Source organism: Vulpes lagopus, chromosome X (assembly GCF_018345385.1).
Source record: "Vulpes lagopus strain Blue_001 chromosome X, ASM1834538v1, whole genome shotgun sequence".
Classification (NCBI taxonomy): Eukaryota; Metazoa; Chordata; class Mammalia; order Carnivora; family Canidae; genus Vulpes; species Vulpes lagopus.
This window is the reverse complement of record NC_054848.1, coordinates 55,015,420-55,038,811: the sequence shown is the minus strand read 5'-3', so window position 1 is coordinate 55,038,811 and position 23,392 is coordinate 55,015,420. Positions and strand designations below refer to the sequence as shown.

Below are 23,392 nucleotides of genomic sequence, written 5' to 3'. Positions count from 1 at the left end.
CCTTACTTCTCCACCTCTGAGTAGTCCCTTATGCCAGTCGTCTGCCTCTCCCCCGCCCTTTCCCTTATCCGAGGGGCGGGGCGCAGCAAGGCAGCCGAAACTAGAGCTGGTTATAGGCATTTATTGAATTTATTCATTTATTGATTTGACACACTTCCCCACTCCAATCTAGCACATGATACAATCTGGGTAGGCCAGGCGCTGACACAGGAAATGATGGAAACCCACAGCAGGGGCGGGGGAGGGGACAATGCAAAGGGGACTGGGGGAGGGGCTGCTTTGGGGCTGGGGTAGAGAAGGAGCCCCAGATGGCCACCCTGGCAGGTGCCAGTAAACCTGATCCACATTCCCCCCCATCCCCGCTCATTTCCCAGACCCTCAGCCAAGCTCCCCAGCTCCCTCTTCCCTGTTCCACCCCTCCCCCTGCCTGCCACCACACACACTTCCACATAACCCCTGTAGTCAGGCAAGGGGAAGAAGGGCAGCAACAGCTGTCAGGGGCCTGGAACAGGGAGGTCTCTGTGCCTAACTTTACCACCCTAAATCCTTCCCTCCTTTTCTCCCCCCTCCCACCCTCTTCCAGGCCACAAACTAATTCCAGGCCTTCAGTGCACTCTCCCACCATAGCACCCCAGCACCACACACTCCCAGACACAAGGTGAAGGAGGGGGCCTGGCTTAGCTTTTTCCTTAGGGAAACTCTAAGCTAGTTCCACACATGCAGATCTTGTTCTAGACATCTCCACATCAGAGTTCTTCCCCTTGCTCAGTATTGCTCTCCACTGTTGCTCCCCTGCCCCCAGCTCTCTGGCAGCCTGGAGCTCTCTCTCCCCCACTTCCCATGCTTCCCCAAGTTATGTCTGTAGTGTTTGCATCATGTCACTATGACAAAGCCTTCAGAAAGAAAGAAAGGAAAAAAGCATTCTCCCCATCACTAGCACCTTACCACTGTTAAAAATCTCTATATTTGTGTTTATATTTCTTTAAAAGTTTATAAAAAGCCTTTCTGTTATCTGCAGCCTTCCAAGGGTGATTTGGCCTGGTGAGCCCCTCAAGTGCTCAGACCTTGGCCCTTCCAAGTCCCTGCCACCCTACCCCACCCCACCCCACCGGCCTAGGGGGCCACTGCATAAAAATCCCAGGCTCAAGCTAGCCTGGACCAGCTCAGATAAGACTACAAAAGATCCTGCTCCCAAAGGCAGGGGTAAGGCCACTGGTGACTTCACATTTCCAACAGCATTGCCCACCCCTGCTAGAAAACCTAGGGGGTGGGAATGGAGGGAACCAAGGCTGGCTCCCAAGAGGGGGCCTCACCCCCTAATTGGCACAGTGAGAATAAACCCTTTCCCTTTCCCCCACCCCTCTCCCTCCCTCCCCCCACAGTTCCTAAATGGGGCAGCTTTATCTTTATAATTTCCTCAACACCGGTGTGAGCAGACCCCACCCTAGCTCTAAATCGGGGTCCCAAGTTCCCAGGGAGGGGCCAAGGGTAAAGAGTGGATATGGGCACGCCTGGTTCCACCTCTAAAGTAGAGGACAAAGCTTCCAGCCATGGCTCAGGGATCTGTGGGAAGAAGAAATGGAAGACAAGGTAAGAGGCTCATCTGGGATGTGATAACTTTCTGCCCTTAAGGTCCATACCCCTCCCCCCACCAAAAAAAAAAAAAGAGAAAGAGAGAGACAGCCCTTCCCACTATCTCTCCTGTGCTGCTGCTAGGGGTGGGTGTCGCTGAGGGCCTGGAGGTCCCGTCAGGAAACTGTGCCCCTCTAATATGACACCCTCCCTCCAATTCCCCAGGAGCTCCAGCCACCCCCTGTTCTAAAGTGTCCTCTGGCTCAGATCATGGGACTAGCCAGGCACCCAGGAGTGGCTGTAGGTTATTAGATGCTATCGTGGGCGAAGAAGTGCCATATGTACCTGGCTCGAAGTTGAAATCCAGTCCCTCGCCCCCATCCATGAGGTCACTGATGATGTTATCCACATCACACTCCAGGTTCTCCATATACATGTCAAGATCCAGATCCTGAGGCATTCTGTCTTGGCTTGCAGCTTCAGTAGCAGGTGTGAGCACAGAAGTCCCCAGGGTCTTGGGGACGGGAGCACCTGCCAGGACTGGAGGTGGTGCTATCATAGAGAGGGTGGGAACCAGACTGCTGGGGCCCGGGGCCTCTAGGGGCTTGGGGCAGAGGCCAACTCCTGCAGCCAGCTTACTGGGGGAAGGTATTCCCCCTAGCAACAGAAGTGTCGGAGCCTGGGACAGAATGGGATCTACCTGGGTCATGAGGACATCAGCAGGGGGTGGTGGTGTGTCAGAGGTGAGCAGGGCCTCCAGAGACTGGGAGCTTGCGAAGCACCCTTCTCCTGCTGATAGGGGCCCCTCTGCTGTGCCAAAGAGAGAAGTGCTGTAGGTGTGTAAGGGACCTGCGACCCCAGGATGCTGCAAAGAGAAGCCAGAGAGACTACTCCTGGAGAGCAGGGAATGGGAAGATGTGAGATTGAGCCCATCTAACAGCTCGAGATCTTCATTTAAGGTAGGAGGGACGCCCCCTGCATAGCTGCTGACTGAGGCTGGAACCTCCTCCTCTGCCAGCGCCTCAGACTCTGGCCTCCTGGGGGAGTGCCGAGTGCTGATGGTGCTAGCGTTTGAGCTGCTTCGTGGACGGAAGGTGGTCCACACATCTGCTTCTTCGCGGTTTCGAGAGCAAGGGCTGCCTGACCACTTGGCAAAGTGGCCAACAGGGCTTGTTGGAGTGGCGCCTTCAGATGGAGCTGGCAGCACAGCAGGTTTCTTCTTGGGGGCCTTGCTGCGGCCCCGAAGCAGCTTGCTGCTGCTATCCATGGAGGCTGCCCGGCGGCGAGGGGCCTTGCCACTCTTCCCTCCCTCAGGGTTCAGCATCCACCAAGAGCTCTTGCCAGTAGCCTCGTTGTGAACCTTGATGAACTTGCTGTGCAGGGACAGGTTGTGGCGGATGGAGTTCTGGGGGAGGGGGTCAGAGGCAGCAGGAAAGGGGTATGAGGTACATGCAGGGGAGGTCAGTGGTTAGTAGTCCAGCCTCAAAGCATGCTGGGACACAGCAGGGGCATTTCTAGAGACCTGGAGCTACCAGAAACAGGCCAAGGTAGGGGTGGGGATTGGAGCTTGCAAGCGGGGCTGGGTGGGATGGGGGGAGGTGGTGCGGGGTGTTGGGGAGGAGGGTGAGGGGGAACCTATGCCGTTCCCTCCCAAAGACAAGATGCTCAGCCTCTGCTCCAGATGTCTCCTCACAAGGGCCTGAGTAACAACCTACTGCAGAGGGCACTGGGCCCCCACTCTGGAAAAACTCCCAGCACTGTACTCCTCCCAGATGTTTGGAGGGGGGTGCTGTCTGGCGCTGGTGGGCATTGGGGAGCCAGACACACTCCTGATTCAGCAAGAACTAGGATTAGGTAGGAAAGAATTCCACAGCTCCAATCTGTTTCTTGAGTGTAGGCTTGGGTGGAATTTACAGGACAGTGGCGTAACATCAGCCTAAGACTGATCCACCCTGTCTTGAGCCAGTTCTCTGAATAGGCTTAGGGGCTGGAACCTCAGCAGAGCTGGTGTCCTGCTCCCCATGGGGCGTTGGAGGTCCTGTTCTCCAGAGGATTTGAAGATCTTCATTTTTCTGATTCCTCCCAGTCCTTGGACAGATAATGCTCAACTAGGTTCAGGCCAGGCTCCTCGCTGGGCCTCAGAGGCACATTCCCTTATCCTTTCCTCCGTGTACTAAGAAGGATCTCCCTTCTGTAAATTCTGCTAATTCCTCAAGACCAAGCGTTAAGTCCCCTCTTAAGTTCTTCTATTGAGCAGTTGCTTGACTTCTGCAGCTAAATTTATTGTATGGTATTTTTTTTATCTGTTCCACATGATCTTACCCAACCTTTATTGTATTCTTTTTTTTAAAAAAAGATTTCATTTATTTATTCATGAGAGACAGAGAAAGAGAGAGGCAGAGGCAGAGGGAGAGGGAGAAGCAGGCTCCCTGCAAGGAGCCTGATGTAGGACTAGATCCTAGGGGATCATGCCCTGAGCCAAGGCAGATGCTCACGCTCAACCTCTGAGCCACCCAGGTGTCCCCCAACTTCTATTGTATTCTTTACAATTTCATGCAATTAGTCTCATCAAGTATAAGCGCCCACGGTGGCAGACCGTGTTGTCCAGTCAGGCAGCCCCCAATGGTGCCCCCTCAGAGTGCCACACTCCCAGTACTTGATCAATTACCTCTTGTTTTATTGGTGGGTGGCCCCCTTGTGACAACAGTGAGCCTCCCCCTGAGGTTCTATCAGCTGTGGAGTACTTTGGGCATTGGAAGCTCTGTGTTGTGCCTCCCTCCTTTCCTCCCTCTGTTCTCCCTTCCTCCCTCACAGCTGATATTCTGTTAGAGATAAGTTCCCCCCCCCCCCAGGGGCCCAGGGAGCTGAGATTGGCAGCTTCTTGAGCCCCCAGAGCAGCTTCTTTCTACTGGTTTGCCTCAGGATAGTTACATCATCCTTTTGTGTGCCCCCCCCCCCACCTCCTTCTCTGTCCTACCTCCTTTCCCCTACTTCTCCTCCGGAATTTATGCCTAAGATCTCCAACCTTAGGGGCATTTGACTTCCCAGGAGCTCTTTAGTGTTTAGAAACTTGGGAGGAGCCCAGAAGGGCTTGGAGCTACTAGGAGGCTGAGGCTCTGACTGGTGCTCCAGATAAGGAGACCCTCTGCCTGGGGAAAGATGCTTAAGTAGCTTCTTGTTCCAGGGTTCTTTAGCCAAAGAACTCCTTGTCTCCCTCGGACCCTTCAGTAACGGCTACTAACCCCGGCTGCATTGGAACTCCTCGTTCCTTCAAGGAAGGACATATGCCCATCTAGACAGTGACTGTCCGGCCTTAGTAACTTTTGGTACTGTGACTTACTTCCTCCCTTTCCGTCTTTTAGCTCTGGGTCTACTGAGAAGGCCCATTCCTTTCTCTACACTCAATACCCACGGGGCCCATTTGTTTATCCCCTCTTCTTTAGACCTCAGAACTAGTACATAGTACAACCTTATACCTGGAGAGGTCAGTTCCCTAGAAGCCTATAATTCTCTTCCCTGTCAGAAGTGTGTGTGTGTGTGTGTGTATGGGGGGGTGACTGCTAATTGTTCCCCCAAACCACCTTAACAAAGCTTTCTTATTCTAAGTGAGTGCCACCCCCTGGTGGGGTGGGAGTAGTCTTGGTAATTCACCAGCGGAGCCAGTTCAGACCCTGAGGCTTACCCCTTGCAGTGGGGTGGGTATAAGGGTGGGGTGGGAGTGCGACTAGGGGGATGAAGAGGCCAGGAGGCCCCAAGCTCAGTCTGATCTGGCTTCGCCATCATTCCAATGAAGAAAATTTGGCGTCATGGACTAGCAGAAAGAGTATATGACTTACACTTAGACCTGAGTTCAAGTCCTTGCTCTACTGTTTTAAGGTGAGTTTCCTGAGTTTTTGATACCTTAGTTTCCCACTATGTAAAATGTGGAGTCGCAGGATTGCTGTGAAGAGCCATAAAACAAAAAATTTAAAAACTACTTCATAAACTAAAAATCCTCAAATAAGTGTCAATTATAAGGAGGGACTATACTCCCACAGCATAACAAACAGCTCATGATTATTTCTTCTACCCTGGAAAATGAACCTAAGGAAAAAGAAAAAAACAGCTGTGAAGGCTGTGTCCAAGGAGGGGAGCTCTTTATGAGCTGAGACTGTGGCATGGCAGTCTACCCAGAAATAGTGCCAAGGGTCTCAGTCAGCTGTCCTCTTTTCTGTCCTGCCCAACTCCTAGGGAGAGTGCAGATATGATACCTCAATCTCCTATTCCTAGGAGGGGACCCTCTGCTCCTTCAACCCTCTGTACTTCCTTGTATGCTGATCTCACCACCTATGGAGGTTCAAGGTGTCCAGGGGTTGAAGCTCCCCATTTCATAAGTAGAGTCCTATATTCCTCAGGACAAATTTTCAGAGCATCTAGTAAATCTTTCCTCACAGTTTCTTCATGGAAAGCCAAGGGACCTCCCAAGCTTGTGCTCTAGAGTCAGAGCCCGTGGTGTGCCTGGGTGGCACAGCAGGTTAAGCGTCTGCCTTCGGCTTGGCCTTGGGTCATGATCCCAGGGTGCTGGGTTTGAGCCCCACATCCGGCTCCCCACTCAGTAGGGAGTCTGCTTCTCCCTCTCCCTCAGCTCCTCCCCCAGCTCATGCTCTCTCTTGCTTTCTCTCTCAAATAAATAAAACCTTAAAAAATAAAGCCAGAGTCCTTTTTTTCATAACTAATGTTTCTCATCAGTAAATGAAACTCCCCCCCAACCCCAGACTTAGATAGCCCCTTACTCGGGAGAGTTTCCTAGCACTACAGGGTAAACTGAGGTAGGTAGCAGCTCCTGGTCCTTTTTCCCCCGTCCTGGTCCATAAGAGCAGCTACCTTACCCCATGAATATCACCTTTTTCATCTATGCCACTTTACCCTCTTTTCTTGGGTAGAGGCATTCTAGAACAGTACCTCTATGCTGAGGTATTGAGAGGCAAGTGGGGAATCCAAGTAATCCCACAGGAATCGGAGAGAAGGTGTTGGGATGGGAGGTGAGGGAGGAGGGAAGGCTAGGTTCATGTGGGGAATCCACACAGTTCCTGCTGTACATAGGATAAAGACTTCTCTGTGGGAATAAGTGTCTGGGGCAGCCCAAGCCAAAGTGCTGGGAGTGTTGAGCAGTGAGCAGAGAATTCGATTTTCTCCAAGGCAAGGACAGTGTCTTATTCATCTACAATCCTCCAATATCAAGCTCTGAGCATGGCATATACTATGTCTTAAGTAAATGTTTGTGTAATTGATGATTAAAGGTGGATCTCTGGGGTGGGTGCGTAAAAGGGCCCCCCAGAATGGCAGTAAGGAGGCTAGGGGGCCCAGGGGGCAGAAGGTATTGGGACAGAGGTAAGGGGGTCATAGTTACCTTCCATCCTGCTGAGCTGTTGCTGTCACCCTTGTCCTTGAAGTAGGGCACAGTGCGGACCATCCACTCATAGATCTGGGCGAGTGTCAGCCGCTTCTCTGGGGCGCTTTCAATGGCCTGGCTGATGAGTTCTGCATATGACTGATTTCCCCAGGCATTCCGGCGGGAGCCTCCCTTCCGAGGACCTGTTACAGCCCCCAGGATCCCGGGCTGGGGGCCCCCTGCCGGCTCTGGGAGCTGGGAGGGCAACAGGGTCGGCTCTGAGCGCCCCTCCGGGTGTACCTTCTCCCCCAAACCTGGCTCCACCTCGGGCGGCTCGAGTGGCTCAGACGGCTCAGTAGTGAGCTCTGGTCGGGGAAGGGGCCAGGTACAGGAGCGGGGACGGCTCTGGGGTTCGAAGTCGGGATCGAGGTCTATGATCGCGGCAGCCTCTGTGGCTGAATTCTCATTCCTCGGATCCATACGTGGAGTTGGACCGCCGCCGCTCAGCGTTCAGAGGAGCCTGCCACCGTCCCTTGCGATGCCTCCCCCCAGGGGGGAAGCACCGAGGGCCAGGAGGCACATTCCTGCCCGTCCTCAGAAAGTCTCGAACTTCCCCCTAGACCCAGGACGCTAGCCCCAAAGCTGTCCCTTCTTCACAGTTCTCTGATACTCTTCTCGACTACAAGCGGACAGCCTCGGAGCTCTCTCTGAGACACCACCTGTAACCTCCGCCTAGGGAAGACACTTTTTCTCCAACCTCTCAGCTTCCTGCTCTTTTAAACCTGAGGCATGGTATCCCCTCATACATTGCGCTCCCATCACGGAACGTCTCCTTAGCCGCAGTTCCCTCCCCCTTTTAAGTTGCTGCCCCCCAGACACTCCTCCCAAATTTCCTCCACCCGGATCACTGCCCTCCCCCACGCCCCGCTCCCCCGCGTCACTTGCCCCTCCCCTAGTTGCCCCTCCCCCCGCCTCTTCCCTGCCCTCCACTCTTATTAGGGACCACGTCCCCGTGGCCCCCGCGTCTCTGATTCTCGCACCAATTTCCCTATCACCCCCCCCCCGTTCCCTTTTTGTTTTGCTCCGAGCAGCAGCCCCCGCCTGACGTCTCTGTTTACCACTCGCCAGAGCAGCCATCTGCGCACGCGCCTGGAGAGCCAGTTGGGAAACCGAGTTCTTCAGCCTGCCACCCTGGTAGGCCCGAGGGACTACATTTCCCGTCCTACTTGGCGGCCTGGAGCCCGAGTAGGGCGGCTGGAGAGCGGCGTGGCAGGATATAGGGAGGTGGAACTTTAATCATTAGAGGTCGTCGCGGACTTTTTCTTTTCTTTAAAAGTTATTTTCCTCCTTTCCCCCTTTCCCACCTCCTCCTGGGTGACTCCGGGTCACCTAGGTGACCATGTTGAGAAGTATCTTTCTCTCTTTCGGAGAACCGAGGGCAGTAGGGAAAAACGCGGTCTCTACAAGAAGCAGAAAACCGAGAGGCAATAAGCCAAGAACGGACTAGAAAATAGGCTGTATGCATGTTTGGGAGTTGGGTGAATGGCTTGTGTAACATAAACAAATGCTGGTGATAGTGTCTCCTCTATCCCCCTCAAGCCCCCATTTGCAATTCACGGTGACCTTGTGATCGCTGACCAATCAGTTTTCTCCACCGGCTTCTCTGGCGTCCCCTCAAATATTGGTATTCTCCAGGTTCCCTTCTTGGGCGGTTTCACTTCTCATTCAACAGGTCCCAAACTGGACGCATTATCTGCTCTTGCACCCACACCCCTCTACTCTGGCTACCCGTATCTCTGAATTTGGTTAACAGTTGTCCTGATCTACCCAGTCTTCCAAGCTAGACTTCCTTTCACCTTTTCATCTCTAACTTCTCGCATCCAGATCCCAGTTCCAGACCTTATTTATCACTAGATTAAATTGCGATATCATCTTAATAGGACCTCCTGCCATCAGTCTTTTCCCCGCTGTGGTTTATGTTACCATGCTGCCAACAAAATTACCTTTTTATTTTTTTATAAATTTTTATTTATTTATGATAGTCACACACACACACACACACACACACACACAGAGAGAGGCAGAGGGAGAAGCAGGCTCCATGCACCGGGAGCCCGACGTGGGATTCGATCCCGGGTCTTCAGGATCGCGCCCTGGGCCAAAGGCAGGCGCCAAACCGCTGCGCCACCCAGGGATCCCCAAAATTACCTTTTTAAATTTATTTTTTCCTTTCTTTTTTATTTTTTAAATTTTTATTTATTTATGATAGTCACAGAGAGAGAGAGAGAGAGAGAGAGAGAGAGAGAGAGAGAGAGAGACAGAGACACAGGCAGAGGGAGAAGCAGGCTCCATGCACCGGGAGCCCGACGTGGGATTCGATCCCGGGTCTCCAGGATCGCGCCCTGGGCCAAAGGCAGGCGCCAAACCGCTGCGCCACCCAGGGATCCCTTTTCCTTTCTTTTTTAAAACAAAACAAAACAAAAAAAAAAACAAAAAAAAATAAAAAATAAAACAAAACAAAACAAAACACAGTTACCCTTCTAAGAAACACTCCTGTTAACAGTAGCTAAAATGTATGGAGCACTTACCGTGTGCCCAGTGCTGTGCTGATTGCTTTACAAACATTAGCTCCTTTACTCCTCAAATCAAACCTGTAAGGTATGTACCGCTATCAACCCCATTTTATACGTGAAGACACCAACGTTCAGAGATTCAGTGACATGCCCAGAGTCACAACTAGGAGGCAGAACTGGGATCATATCACTTATATGTGACCAGAGAGAGAATTTCCCTGCTTAAAACATCCTTTGATTTCCCCTATTGCCTATGTGATAAAGTTCAAACTCTCTAGTAAGGCACACACCTGTCTTCAGGTTCGGGCCACTTCCCACCTCTCCTGCTTCATCTTTCATGGTGCACACTAAGTTCCAATCAGTTGGAGTTTTGTACTATTTCCCAGGAAATGCCACGCTCTTTTCTACCTTTCCCTCTACTTCCTGGGATGTCCTCCCTCTCATCATCCCATCCCCAAGTCTCGTAAACTCCTGAAAACTCCTATTCAGCCTTCCTTGTTCCCCTTAGGTGTTCTCCCTTTTCTGTGTTCCCAAGCACTTTGTGCAGGCTTGTGTTGTATTGCACAAACCATAGTGTATTGTAATGATTTCTTTACTTGTGTGTCCCTTCCACTAAGCTGAACTCCTTGAGGACAGAGGCACAGTTTACATATCTCTGTGACTCTAGCCTGGGGTTGCACTGGAGAAATTCTGGTAGAATGAATGGGATCAGGAATTGAATGACGTTACATTTGTACATTGGACAACTTTTAAATAAATGTGTCATGGGTACTTTCTGTCTGGCCATGTCTCAATTTTCCTGTTAGACAGCAAACTCCCAGAGGCAGAAACTATAATTTAACTTGTCTGTATAATGCCTAGCATTATGCCATTTGCAGTGTTGCTTGATATGTGTTAATGTGATGACAAGATCTTCTTCCTGTCTGGAAGGATAGCTCTACAACTCGGCATTTTTCAGAGGTGGCAGGATGCTGGGCCTTCAAGGTAGTATTAGTCTGCTCATGGTAGCATAACCATCTTAGTTATACACATTCCTGCCTCCCTGTCCTCCTAAATGCATGTGTGCTCCATCCGTCATGTATAGAAGAAAATAGAAGACCATGTATACCTACCCGAGGTCCGGACTAGAGAGATAGGACATAGTTGCTCAGAATGCCTGCAAACATTTCCTACATATGCTTCTTCCTCCTGCAGCACAGCCTGGAGTGCATGGTATGTGCTGCATGAGTGGTGAATCTGATACAGGAGAGAGCCTGGTGAGCACCAGGTCACAAGAAGCTGTCTTCGAACTGAAACAGGTGTGACAGATTATGCGGAGCTTCTGAGAAAGGGAAATGGCAGGGTGGGGCAAGCACCCGTCTTGGCTTGAATTATATCCTACATTGTCTCCCTTGTTCATTTCTTTCAAAAGGTCCACCTCTCCGCCAACTCATGTCCATCACCTCCTTAAGTTTCCAATTCAAAGCTCAAAACTTAACGTGCTCTTGGAAACTTTCCCTGACGAGCCCAACCTGACAGGTCACTTATCTGCTTTATGTCTCTTGAACCTCTATGAACACAGTTTGTATTCTTTAATTTTGTGCTTGTAGTTACATAGATTTTTGTTTTACAATGGCATGTTGTCTCTCCAACTAGATGATAAAACTCCGAAATCAATCAACAAATATTTATTGAGTGTTTCTTGTTGAGATGAGAGCATATCTTGAAATTCTGGAAAGATGAAAATGACCGTAACCCAGAGGACCAGATGATTTAGGAGGATGAGTTAAAGGATCTGTGGAATGATAAAAACACCGCTACTTTAAAACACATATCTGGAGATGTCAAGGTTATTCACCTTATTACTGTGGGAACGTTAGAATATATGTTAGTCAAGGGATAGGGTTAGCAAGGCAGCCTTGAAAAATAAAAAAGACATTGGTCAGGAAAGAGGACTAACAGGAGGCCCCCCTAAAACCACTGTAGTAATAAATTATGAACAGATATGGAAGGATATGGACGGGGTAGGAGGGCAGGCCTTTTCCCCAATTGCAGCCCCAGAGTTCACAGGCTCAGCTGGCTCCCCATTCCCGACTTTTTTTTTAACTCTTCGAGTTCTCTTTCACTGCCACCACCCACTTTTTAACCTGAGTGCCACCCCCCCCCAATCCTGCTGCCAAATTGGCTTTATTAATTTGAATTGGGATAGATATTTCTCCACTCTTTTCTTACCCTCCCCAACTCTGAAAAATCACACACACACACACACACACACACACACGCACACACACCTAGAGTTTGTATAGGAGTTTTTGCTAGTAACTACAGGGAAAGATGAAAGGGTTAACAGAAATAACAATGAGAAAGTTGGAGGAATCTCAGGAAGCACCACCTCTACTTGTATCTGGTCTTCACAGACATGTATGGAATGTACATAGCTTTGGTAGTCCTCTTCCCTAAGTCCTTCTTTATGTGCTCTGTGGAAGATTTCTCATCCTTCTCTTAGAAGCCAGTCCTGTCCTCCTGTCATTGTTTTTAAGAATCTTCTCCATTAATACACCTTTCTTAAGAGCCTACCATTTTCCAGACACCAGGATAGGTGTTTTTACATGGAGTGGACCCCAGACTAAAGTCTTTGAGTTTAGCCCCAAGTAGATTTGAGTTGCTACCACTACTAAGTTCAAGGCAGCTTTCGGTTCTTTCTGGACCCTGAAAGCCCAATACAGTGAAAAGAGAGCTAGCTGGCATCGGGAGATGTGAGACCTTGTCATAGCACTGTCACTAACTAGTTGAATCATGAGAATAATTACACTACCATCAAAAAGTAAAATTTACTGAGCTTTTATTATGTGTTAGGTACTGTGCTAAGTGCTTTATGTGGATTATCTGATCCAATCCACACAAGAAGCATACGAGTTAAATGGTGTATTTTCCTTTCACCGAGGAAAATGAGACTTGGAGAAGATAAAGGCATCTACTTATCGTCCAGTGTTACTAACTGACAGAGCAGAGGGACAAATCTAGGCATTCTGACTCCAGAGCCTGCACAAGTCAATTTGTCTCTTCTGGCTTTGGTTTCTGCAGTTGTAAATGAGCACATTGTATTAGATGATAGCTAATGTCTGTCCTAACTCTGAAATCCCATACGCTGTGATTTCCAATCTGGGCACAAAACCCCAGATTGCCCTTCTGGCCTTAGGCTTCCCTGGGCTTACGCTTCACACCCATGCAATTCGGTTCTGGCCCCCCACTGAACGAATAAGGGCCACAAAGCTTCATCTCAGGTTTTGGGCTTACCCGAACTGACTTTCCAGCTTTGTTTTTAACTCTTCCTGCAGGCCTCAATGGTTCTAAGCTTTGAAAGTCCTACTGGTGGGGAACCTGGGTGGATCAGTTGGTTAAGTGGCTGCCTTTGGCTCAGGTCATGATCCCGAGGTTCTGGAGCCTAGTCCCACATGGGGATCCCTGCTCCATGGGGAGCCTGCTTCTCCCTCTGCCTGCCGCTCCTTCTGCTTGTGTTCTCTCTCTCTCTCTCTGTCAAATAGATAAATAAAATCTTTATAAAAAAAAAGTCCTACTGGCATGATATTTACCAGGGTTATCAACCAGATGAATTTCCAATTTAGGAAAACATGCTCTACTTTTATTTTATTTTTTCCATGCTTATATTTTAAAGTTACATGAAAGGAGCAGGATGTGATACTTTACATGCTTATACTTATAATTTTACTTATAATACTTATAATTTTGTTTAAAACACAATTGAGAAAAAATAGGAAGAAATGCCAAAAAAGTGTTAACAGCAGTTATCTTTTTTCTTTTTGCTTCCTTATATATTTCCAATTTATTATGACTGTATATAACTTTTAAAATGGGAAAAATGCTTCATATTTTGCCACTTCCTATAAGGGATTTGGGGCACTTTACTGAAAAAAAAGATTGCAAATATCATGAGATTATAGAAATGGAATGTGAGAGGCATATGGAAAGGATGGAGGAGCTAATGTGCAATGACCAACGTTAAGTACATCTTTTGGGGCAACCAGGGGATGGGGAAACATAGTAATTCTTGTTGTCAGAAAGACACATAGCAACTCCTCAAGAGGGACAGAGATATTCTTGTCACTAAATTCTTTTTCCTCCCAGGTGAAAAGACAGGACTACAGCAAACAAAAATTTTGGAAAAAACATTTAGAATCCCATTGCCCTCATACAATTTTTGTCTTTGCCTATCAGCTCTCAGTCTTCATCCACAGACACAAATAATTTTACATGGCTGCAATTAGAGTCTATATACCATAATGTGTTCTTGTTTTTTCAATGAACATATCATAAACACGCTTTCATATTTAGTCTTCCAGAATTATAATTTTTAACAGCTACATAATGGTTCATTGCTGGCACTAAATTCCATAAGAAATTTCTCATGCGAGATTAACATAAAGGACAATGTCCTCAGTAACAGTTTCATAACACACACAGAAGAGATTTTCATATTACTTGCTTGTAACTACCCTGGCTAAAAGCCAAGGGTGTAACATTAAAGCATTTCTGCAGGGGCTGAGCTAATATGGTTCAGGCATGTAACCTTCTGGTGCTTTAACTTGATCTGAGGACACAACTTAAAATGCCACCTAAAGGAGTGGATGGATAGAATGTCCCTGTCCCTTACAATATATTCCATAAATATCTCTTTTCACAGCCAGCCTTTTGACAGGACCTCAGAAGCTGACTACACTTTTCTGGTGAAGGCCAGAAGTGTTGGTATGCTCTGTTGTCAATTGAGGCAGGATCCATATGTTTTGGAGGCCAGATGAACAGGTGGTTGGGTGACAGGGTTTACATTCTTTTTTTTTTTAATTTTTTTTTATGATAGTCACACAGAGAGAGTGGGTGGGGGGGCAGAGACATAGGCAGAGGGAGAAGCAGGCTCCATGCACCGGGAGCCCGACGTGGGATTCGATCCTGGGTCTCCAGGATCGCGCCCTGGGCCAAAGGCAGGCGCCAAACTGCTGCGCCACCCAGGGATCCCAGGGTTTACATTCTAACTTGAAAGTTGAGAAGCCTGCCCAGTGTTGTTGCCTGAATGGATGTTTACCTCACATCACCTTGGAGGTAGGGTGCAGGTGAAGCCAGATTTTTTGGCAGGCAGCAGGTTTTGGATCTGAGTTCCATGCCACAGAGGAGGGATTTTTTATTTGAACAATTTTCAAAGTCTGTAACCAGTCAGGTGGCCTGGGCATAAGGCATAAGAAGGGAAGTCTCATAAATATTCCAATGGAACCTCTGGTTTTAGGAACCGTAGGGTCCCAGCATGCCTGGCAGTATGAATTTGCTGCAGAATGAGGTTTTATATTAACAAATTGAGTTTTGGAGACTGCCACCAAGGACAATTTTTTTTTTTACATAAATAATGTTGAGCTGTTATTTCTGGCTCTAATTATGTACCAGAGCCAGTTGCCTCTTAAGAGCTACACCTGACATGTGACAATACCATGTCTGCAGCATAAAGGTGTACTTGTTTTGTATTTTAAAATCTTTATTGTCTTAACATTACAGCCACAAGACAAAAAACTTGTTAAAAACAGAAAAATAGGATAAAATAATTACCCAGGATCCTACCATGTCAACACGATTATCATTAGAGTTTTGTGTACTTCCCTTATTTTTTCCATGACCATATTTTTACATATTTATATTCTGCATACAAATTCATGTTCTGTTTTTTTTTTTTTTATTTATGATAGTCACAGAGAGAGAGAGAGAGAGAGGCAGAGACACAGGCGGAGGGAGAAGCAGGCTCCATGCACCGGGAGCCTGATGTGGGATTCGATCCCGGGTCTCCAGGATCGCGCCCTGGGCCAAAGGCAGGCGCCAAACCGCTGCGCCACCCAGGGATCCCCATGTTCTGTTTTAATAGTTGTAATTACACAAGTTATATATGAATATGTTTTCCTTTAAAAATTTAGAACATTACAGGGGTGCCTGGCTGGTTGTCAGTAGAGCATGGGAATCTCGATCTTGGGGTTGTAAGTTTGAGCTCTATATTGCATGTAGAAATTACTTAAAATCTCCAAAAAAATTTTAGAACATTACAGAAAGAGTTAAAAGTCCCTGTGATCCCTTATTCCATTTACCTTTACCCCTTCCTGAAGTTAACACTGTCATGAGTTTCATATGTATTCTTCCGGGTCTTTTTTTTTTTTAATTTAATTATGATAGTCAGAGAGAGAGAGAGAGAGAGAGAGAGAGAGAGAGAGAGGCAGAGACACAAACAGGCTCCATGCACCGGGAGCCCGACGTGGGATTCGATCCCGGGTCTCCAGGATCGCGCCCTGGGCCAAAGGCAAGCGCTAAACCGCTGTGCCACCCAGGGATCCCTATTCTTCCGGGTCTTAAAAAATATATAAGAGTAGGAAAAATGTCATATTGTTTTGTGTGCAGTAAATGGTTATGTTCGGCAACTGGCTTTTTTCACACGACAAAAGTTTTTGAGATTTATTTATTGATACATGTAGCTCATTCCCTTTAACTGTTGTATGATATTCCATTTAATGAATATGCCACATTTATTTAGCCATGCTCTAAAGGAGAATTCTCATCTGTGTGTGTGTGTGTGTGTGTGTGTGTGTGTGTGTGAAGAGAGCTAACAAGTTTGCTGAACTGCCTCAACTTCCCTAGTTACTCTGAGCATATCAATGCAAAGCGAAAACTTGAAGTAAGAAAAAAAACAAGTCATTTACATGAAGACACAGAGATACTTCGTCCTCAAGTATCACCATTCTATGAGCCTAGATTCACAGTGCTGTCCAGCATAACTCTCCATGATGATGGAAATGTTCTGTATCTGCACTGTCCAACATGGTAGCTTATTAAATGAAATGTGGCCAGGAAACTGAAGAGCTGAGTTTTAATTTTACTTTAATTTAAACTTGGTCACATGTGGCTAGTGGGGACTGTATTGGATGGTACAAGACTCTTGTATAGGATAATGGAAGCCACAATCTTTTATACTACAAATTACATGATCAGGGGCTCTAAGACAATTGTGTCCAAAGGCCAATGGATGATGCTAAGATCTTGTATTGGTCCTTTTACATGTCCTACTTTTAAGGGTAAGTCTCCTTGTTCCTAGTTCCCAGATGGGTTAAAAGATGGATTATCAGAAAAGACAAGGTTGCCAGAAAGCCTGTGTTTCTGGGAATGATGATAGTCAACCCAAACTATGTAGAAATTAATTTCTGATCTCAACACCCTCACTTTAATAAGCTAAAATACCCTATCAGTCATCTCACTAGCCCAGTAAAAGCTTCAAAAATGACTGAAGTGTATACAAAATCATCAGAATAGTACAGAAATCTTACAAAAAATGGTCTTGGCTATGAGCCAGCATTGTTCAGTTAGTTGAACTGTGTATTGTAAATGGGGTTTAGACCCAGAGAGAACTGATCTACTTTCTTGTTTTTCATAAATGCCTCTGGGATACCCTGAATTCCCATCCAGATCTCCTTTATCACCCAGAAGGTTCCTGACTGTCCCACAGAGCTTGCTAAATCTATAGCTCACATAGATAGGCACATGGTTATGCAATTTGCTCCCAGAGTAGGCTCCAGAATGTCCAGATCTAGCGTCTAGCTGATCTTCCCTGGCAGCATCAGGCAGATATGACAGCACGTGTGGGCTGAAGAAATACACAGCCCAACCCTGGAAGGAATAGTGGGGGCACAGAGCACAAATAACAAACTTCTTAATAAGCACAATAATAAAATAACATGAAAAATATGCTATCTCTGCCTGTCCTAAAAATCCAGGACTAACTCCTCTTTTTTATATGGATGCCAATGTACAAAAGTATACCTATCCTCTTGTTTTTTCCCTTCCAACCCTTCTGTTCCTGTTCTTTTATGTTTACTTTCTCTGATCTCTTTGCTTAGTCTCTTTCTCCTGCCTCTGGCAGCTTCCACTGTTGATCCCCTTTCTGCTTTTCCTGAGGCCAGTCTTATAGCATCCTTCAATAAGGTCATGCACACAGTTAATCTGCAAGTGGTATCAGGCCATTAAGATATAAGTTAAAGAGAAAGAAGGCTTAAACATAGTCCTGTTTTCCTTGTTATTGTGGTCTGGTGTACCTCCCTTTAGACTTTCTTTTAGAAGTTGCTATAGAAGTAATGCATGTTTATTCAAGAAAACTTGTGAAATACAGAGAAAAATATTTGGATGGAACTCATAGTTCCATCACCCAATGAAAAAACTATAGTAATGTTTGCTCTATTTCTTTCCAGGGTTATTTTTCCTTCTATATACATTTTTTAAAGTAAAATCTACTGCCAGTGTGGGGCTTGAACTCATGACCCCAAGATCAAGAGTTGCATGCTCTATTGAGCCAGGGGTCTCTGTTCTACGTAGATTTTTTTTAAAAGAAATTGCTATAATAACACTATATGTATAATTTTGTATTTTGGGTTTCTCCCCCACTTAGCATATAAGGATGTTTTCAAATGATCACACAGGTTGATAAATATACTTTTCAAATCTATATAATATTTTATCACTTGGATGTACCATGGTTTAATCTTTCCATATTGCTAGCCATTTATCTTGAAGTAGTATTAAAATGAGGACTTTCACAAGCATTAATTGCCAAGGATCTGTGTTAAGTGCATTTAGATTGTCCTCAAACAGTAACTGCCCATGTTAATCATGGGCTAATGATAGTTTAATGAAAGCTGCAGTTTTTCAGAGAACAGTATGTTTCCCTGTAAAGTTTGAGAGTATAGTCATAGTGAATCTTATACTAGTGTCAAGACCTTTCTCTCCATGATGACAGCCCCAGGTGGTTAGAAAGAAGAAACTACTTTGTAATCAGATGTTTTCTCTTTTTTTCAATAAATACTGATTGAGGGCCTATTACAGAAAAGCAAAATGTTTGCCCTCACGAAGCGTATTGTCTAGTGGAGTTCACAGGCAATTAAACAATCAATTACAGACAGCAGGATAAATACTGAGGTTGGGGAACTACGAGGAGCTATAGGTGTATAAACGAGGTGTATAAACTAACTTGTACTTGAGAGATCAGGACGGATTCTATGAGGCAAGCTGAATCTAGGGAGGAGACTTGGACAAGGATTGTGTGTTCCAGACACAGGGAACCCCCCCTGAATAAAGGCTTGCAAGCATGAGAGAGACTCTCTTTTACCTAAAGATGTCTTTATTTTGCCTTTATTCTTGAAGAATATTTTTACTGAACATAGAATTCTGGTTGAAAGTGATTTCCCCCCCAAGAAATTGACAGATGTTTTCTACTGTCTTCTAGCATCCATTATTTCTGAGGAGCAGTCCATTGCTACTGGAATTGTTATAATGATTATGTCCATTGCTATTGGAACCATTATAATGATTATGTATCTTTTTCTCTCTTTCACTGCTTTTAAGATTTTCTCTTGATCTTTGGTCACCAGCAGCTTGATTAGGTTACACATAGGTGCAGTTTTCTTCATATTCATCCTGTTTGGGCTTTGTTGAGCTTGAACCTGTAAATGTGTGTGTGTGTGTGTGTGTGTGTGTGTGTGTGTGTGTATTTGTTTGTTTTTCCAGATTTGGGAAGTGTTCAACCATGATTTCTTCTAATAATGTTTCTGACCCAATTCTCTCTTTCCTCTTCTTCAGGGACTCTAATTATACATATTTGAGACCTTTTATATTGTCCTGCAGGTCTGCAAGCCTCCATGCACTTTTCTCAATCCTCTTTCATCTTCAAGTCAGATGCTTTTTATTACTATATCTTCAAGTTCACTAACTCCTTCCTCTGTTATCTAACTCAGCTTTTAAGTCCATCTAGTTATTTTTTTATTTCAGATATTGTGTTTTTAAGTAATAGAATTTCCATTTAGTTCTTTTTTATATTTTCTATGTTTCCACTCAGGTTTCCTATCTTTTCCTTCATCACTGGGATATTTTTCTCTCTTCATCATGCATCATCATTTCAGGGTTAGCTTCCATTAATTGTCTTTTCCCTAAGAATGGGTCACATTTTCCTGCTTCTTTATATATTGAGTAATTTTGTAGGGTTTCCAAGACTTAGTGAATGTTATGTTGTAAAGACTCTGGATTCTGTTATATTCCTCTGAAGAGTGTGGCTGTATTTGTTTCAGCAGGCAATTAGCTTGGTTAGATTCTAACTGAAAATTCTGCCTTGCCTGTCATGGGTGGCCACTCAAATCTGTTATGTTTGTTTTAGTTGTAGATGGAAGTAGCTTCGAGCCTGTCCTATCTATGCATGCATGGTTCAGGATAAGTCTTGGGAAGAATTCATCCAGATAATTTAGGTTTCCTTTTCTCAGGATCTCTTCCTGAAATACCCCCTCACTTCCTAGAAATTGTGGTTGCCCCAGGCCCAGTCTTTTGGTTCTCAAGGCTAGAAAGATGAAGGTTTCCTAATGTAGTTTTAGTGGTATGGTTGGTAACTGCTGTCTGCCCTTAGGCTAAAGCCATAAAAATGGAAATCTTGTCCAATGCTGTTCCCTTATTCCAACCTCCCTCCAATATCTGCCTGCTTTTGTTCACTGCCTGGAACTTTCAGGGATGTGTGTGTGTATGTTTAATTCAGAGTTTATAGTTGGCCTGGAACTTTCAGGGATGAGTGTGTGTACGCTTAATTCAGAGTTTATAGTTGCTATCTGTTGAGAGTTTACTCCATCAAACTAAGAATGGAATCTGTGAGAGATACTTAGATAAGCTTACTTCATATTTTGGGAGGAAAATCATAGCCCTCAACTTCTCTCTTTTTCACCTTAACATTTCTCTAAACTATCACTCATCTTCTCCTCTTCAGAGAAAAAAGGGGTAACTTGTTTGCTTTTTTCCCTTTTTCCTATCATCTCCTGTTTTTGGCAGGAACTACAATTCATCCATCTATTCAGGTTTTTAAAAAAAGATTTTATTTATTTATTCATGAGAGACACAGAAAGAGAGACAGAGACAGGGACACAGGCAGAGGGAGAAGCAGGCTCCATGCAGGGAGCCTGACGTAGGACTCGATTCCGGGTGTCCAGGATCACGCTCTGGACTGAAGCAGCGCTAAACTGCTGAGCCACCGGGGCTACCCTCTATTCAGTTATTCAACAAATATGCATTAAGCCAGGCATTGTGCCAAGCATTATGGGGAACAAAAGTAAAAATAGAACCTACTTCACTAAGACTGTTCTCTTTAGGGTTATCACGGGTCTGCCTTCTTAATTACCAGATTAAATGTATCTCAGTCTTATCCTCTCCAACTTCATTGCTCCATCCTCCATTGACTCTGGTGACCAGCCTTTCTTTACAACTCTCTTCTTTGTCTTCCAGTTCTTCCACCTCATTGATTTCTCCTCTCATTTTCTAGGTAGAGGAATTCTCAAAGACTTTGTCCTTGGTGCCTTTCTTCTCTTGTCCTTGGCAGTCTTACTCAATCTTAGTGTTTCTACTGCAATACACAAGCATGCCAAGACTCCTAAATCTCTATCTTCAGCCCTGACCTCTCTCCTGAGATCAAGACTTGAATTTCAGCTATTTGTCTCCACCTGGTTGCCTAACAATCACATTAAACTGCACGTAGTCAAAAATCCAACTCATTATACAGCCCCCGAAACTACTCTTCCTCCTGTTTTTCCTATATACGTTAATTCCTGATATTGGAAGCATATAATTAAATGAGAGTTGGATCAGGGCTGGATGGGAAGTTTGATCATAGGGAGAGCTCTAATATCTCTTCCAATTCTATGATTCTATTATGTTCCCAACACAGTGCTATATATTTCCTTTGAAGAGCTTACAATTGAATTGGGGGAGACAACAAGTGAGTGATCACTAGTCCTGACTTCAAATGCAGCAGGAATTCAGAGAAGGGAGATAGTATGCATTGAGCTAATAAGAGAAGACTAATCTAAATTCTTCAAAGGTAGAAGCTGCGTTCCTTTATTTCATTTCTATCCCCATAGTACCATTCTCTAGACACTGTAGAAACTCCATGAAGACTTCTTGAGTGATTTTGTAATCACTGCTAATGTTTACTGAGTACACATGAAGTGCATAGTTCTTCACTAAATGGTGCATGGGTTAACCAAGATTTGATACAGACTGAGATTTTTCAATCATTCTGTCAAACAACAAATATTTACCATGTCTATTATTTGCAACATACTGTTTTAGGTATTATGGGAGATGCAAGATGCAAGAGAAATAGAAGTTTTAGTCTCTTCTGTTAGGGAGTTTACAGTATGGTTGGTAAGATGAGACAAAAATACACAAAAGGCTAATTAAGAATGGGAGTCAGAGCCAAATGAACATTACTGACAATAAGTCTGTAAAGTTTTTAAAATTTACTGTAGACTGGACAAGTATGGAGGCTTTATGGAGGAGGTGGGACCTGCACTTGGCTTTGAATGATGGGCAGGAATTAAACAGGCTTGAAATTCTCATAGTTATTAAGAAAACAATTTAACACAAAAGGTTTCAGGCTAAAGACCAAACAGATGAAGAACGACATCTAGGCAGGAGTAAGCAGCTTACACCAGAATGTTATTGGGCAGTTGTTAGTGACATTCTACCCCTTCCCACCATATGTACTTCTTTGTTTTCTCTCCTTTTTCCTCATCTAACTTTTTTTCAATATTTCCTTTGTAGTAACATACAGGGTTAAAAGAATCTCCTTTGAGAGTCTGGTTAAAAACCTAGGCCCCCAAACCAGGCTGTCTCGGTTCAAATCCCAGCTTTATCATTTATTAGCTGTGTGATTTGGGGCAAATTGCTTAATTTGTGTATCACCAATAAAATGCAGATATAAAAATAGCACCTATGCCATAGGCTTGTTTTAAGGATTAGTGGAGTTAAAATATCTAAAGTACTTAAGAGTGCCTGGAACTTGGTGAAGTGTTCGATGAATGTTAGCTTTTATTAAGGGAAGAAGGCTGAGTAACTGCAACATGATTATCTTTCCAGGTCTTATTAGATAAATCATTATGTAATTAACAAACATCTGTAGGGAAGCTGGAGGATGAACCCATGTCAGCTAGAGTTAGGTCTTTGGCAACCCTGCATAAACCTGCATAGATGCTCACATACTTAGGCCACATCACTTTTTCCCAAATTGCCCTCACCCCTAGGTGATTCAGAGATTTTAGTAAAATAAATACCGTTGCCAAATTAAGTAGACAAGCTGGGTATTTAAAGGCCACTTCATCAACATAGGAAGGGAACTGACAACTTTCAGAAGGGATTTAAAGTAGAGACTTAGCCCTAGGGAGGTGCCAGGTGAAATTAGGGTTAAATGAACTTCAGGAAGGGGAGAAGTCAATAATGGTAGTAGGCAGCTAGATAGGTGTGTATGGAAAGAAAGCAGGGTTCTACAGCAAGGCAGATAAACCCTGGATCCATATTCCCTGGAGTAGAGGTTTTACGTCATGATTGCTGCTCTCTGCTCTCTGGTTTTCCTCACAGTGCTACCTCTTTTACACTCAGATTTTCCCACTACTCCCTCCTTGCAATTCCACACCCTTGCTCCCAAGAACACAAAGCCCCCGAATTATAAGGGCTTTTGATTTTCCATTTCCTTGGGACAGTCTGAATAAAGACTAGAGAGGATTTCTTGTCAGTACAATTGCATAACACCAAGTTGGAGATTGTGCAATCCCCTTTTGGAAAAATTTATGAGCAGGAAGATGGATAGGTGTTTAAGGTACAGTATTCCTCATGGGCAGGAATGAGATGAACTAATGAGATTCCTTCCAATGTGAGGATCCCAAATCTCTGTCTTTTGCTTACCCCGATCCCCCGGACTCCTTCTGGCAAAGAATGAGCATGGTCAAAGAAACCAATAGAGAGAAAAATGGGTATTGCTCACATTGAATTTTGAAGTCATCTG

At 45.3% G+C, this 23,392-nt stretch overlaps 1 protein-coding gene across 1 annotated transcript; it reads right to left on the bottom strand.

Annotated features, from left to right (window-relative positions):
- Nucleotides 1-106: 106 nt before the first annotated feature.
- On the bottom strand, nt 107-8,064 carry FOXO4 (forkhead box O4). Its single transcript, XM_041741995.1, has 3 exons — nt 6,962-8,064; nt 1,918-2,977; nt 107-1,563 (listed from the first exon to the last, which is right to left on the bottom strand). The coding sequence occupies exons 1-3, from the start codon at nt 7,421-7,423 to the stop codon at nt 1,556-1,558; spliced, it is 1,530 nt and encodes a 509-aa protein (XP_041597929.1). The 5' UTR covers nt 7,424-8,064; the 3' UTR covers nt 107-1,555.
- Between the last annotated feature and the right edge of the window lie 15,328 nt (nt 8,065-23,392).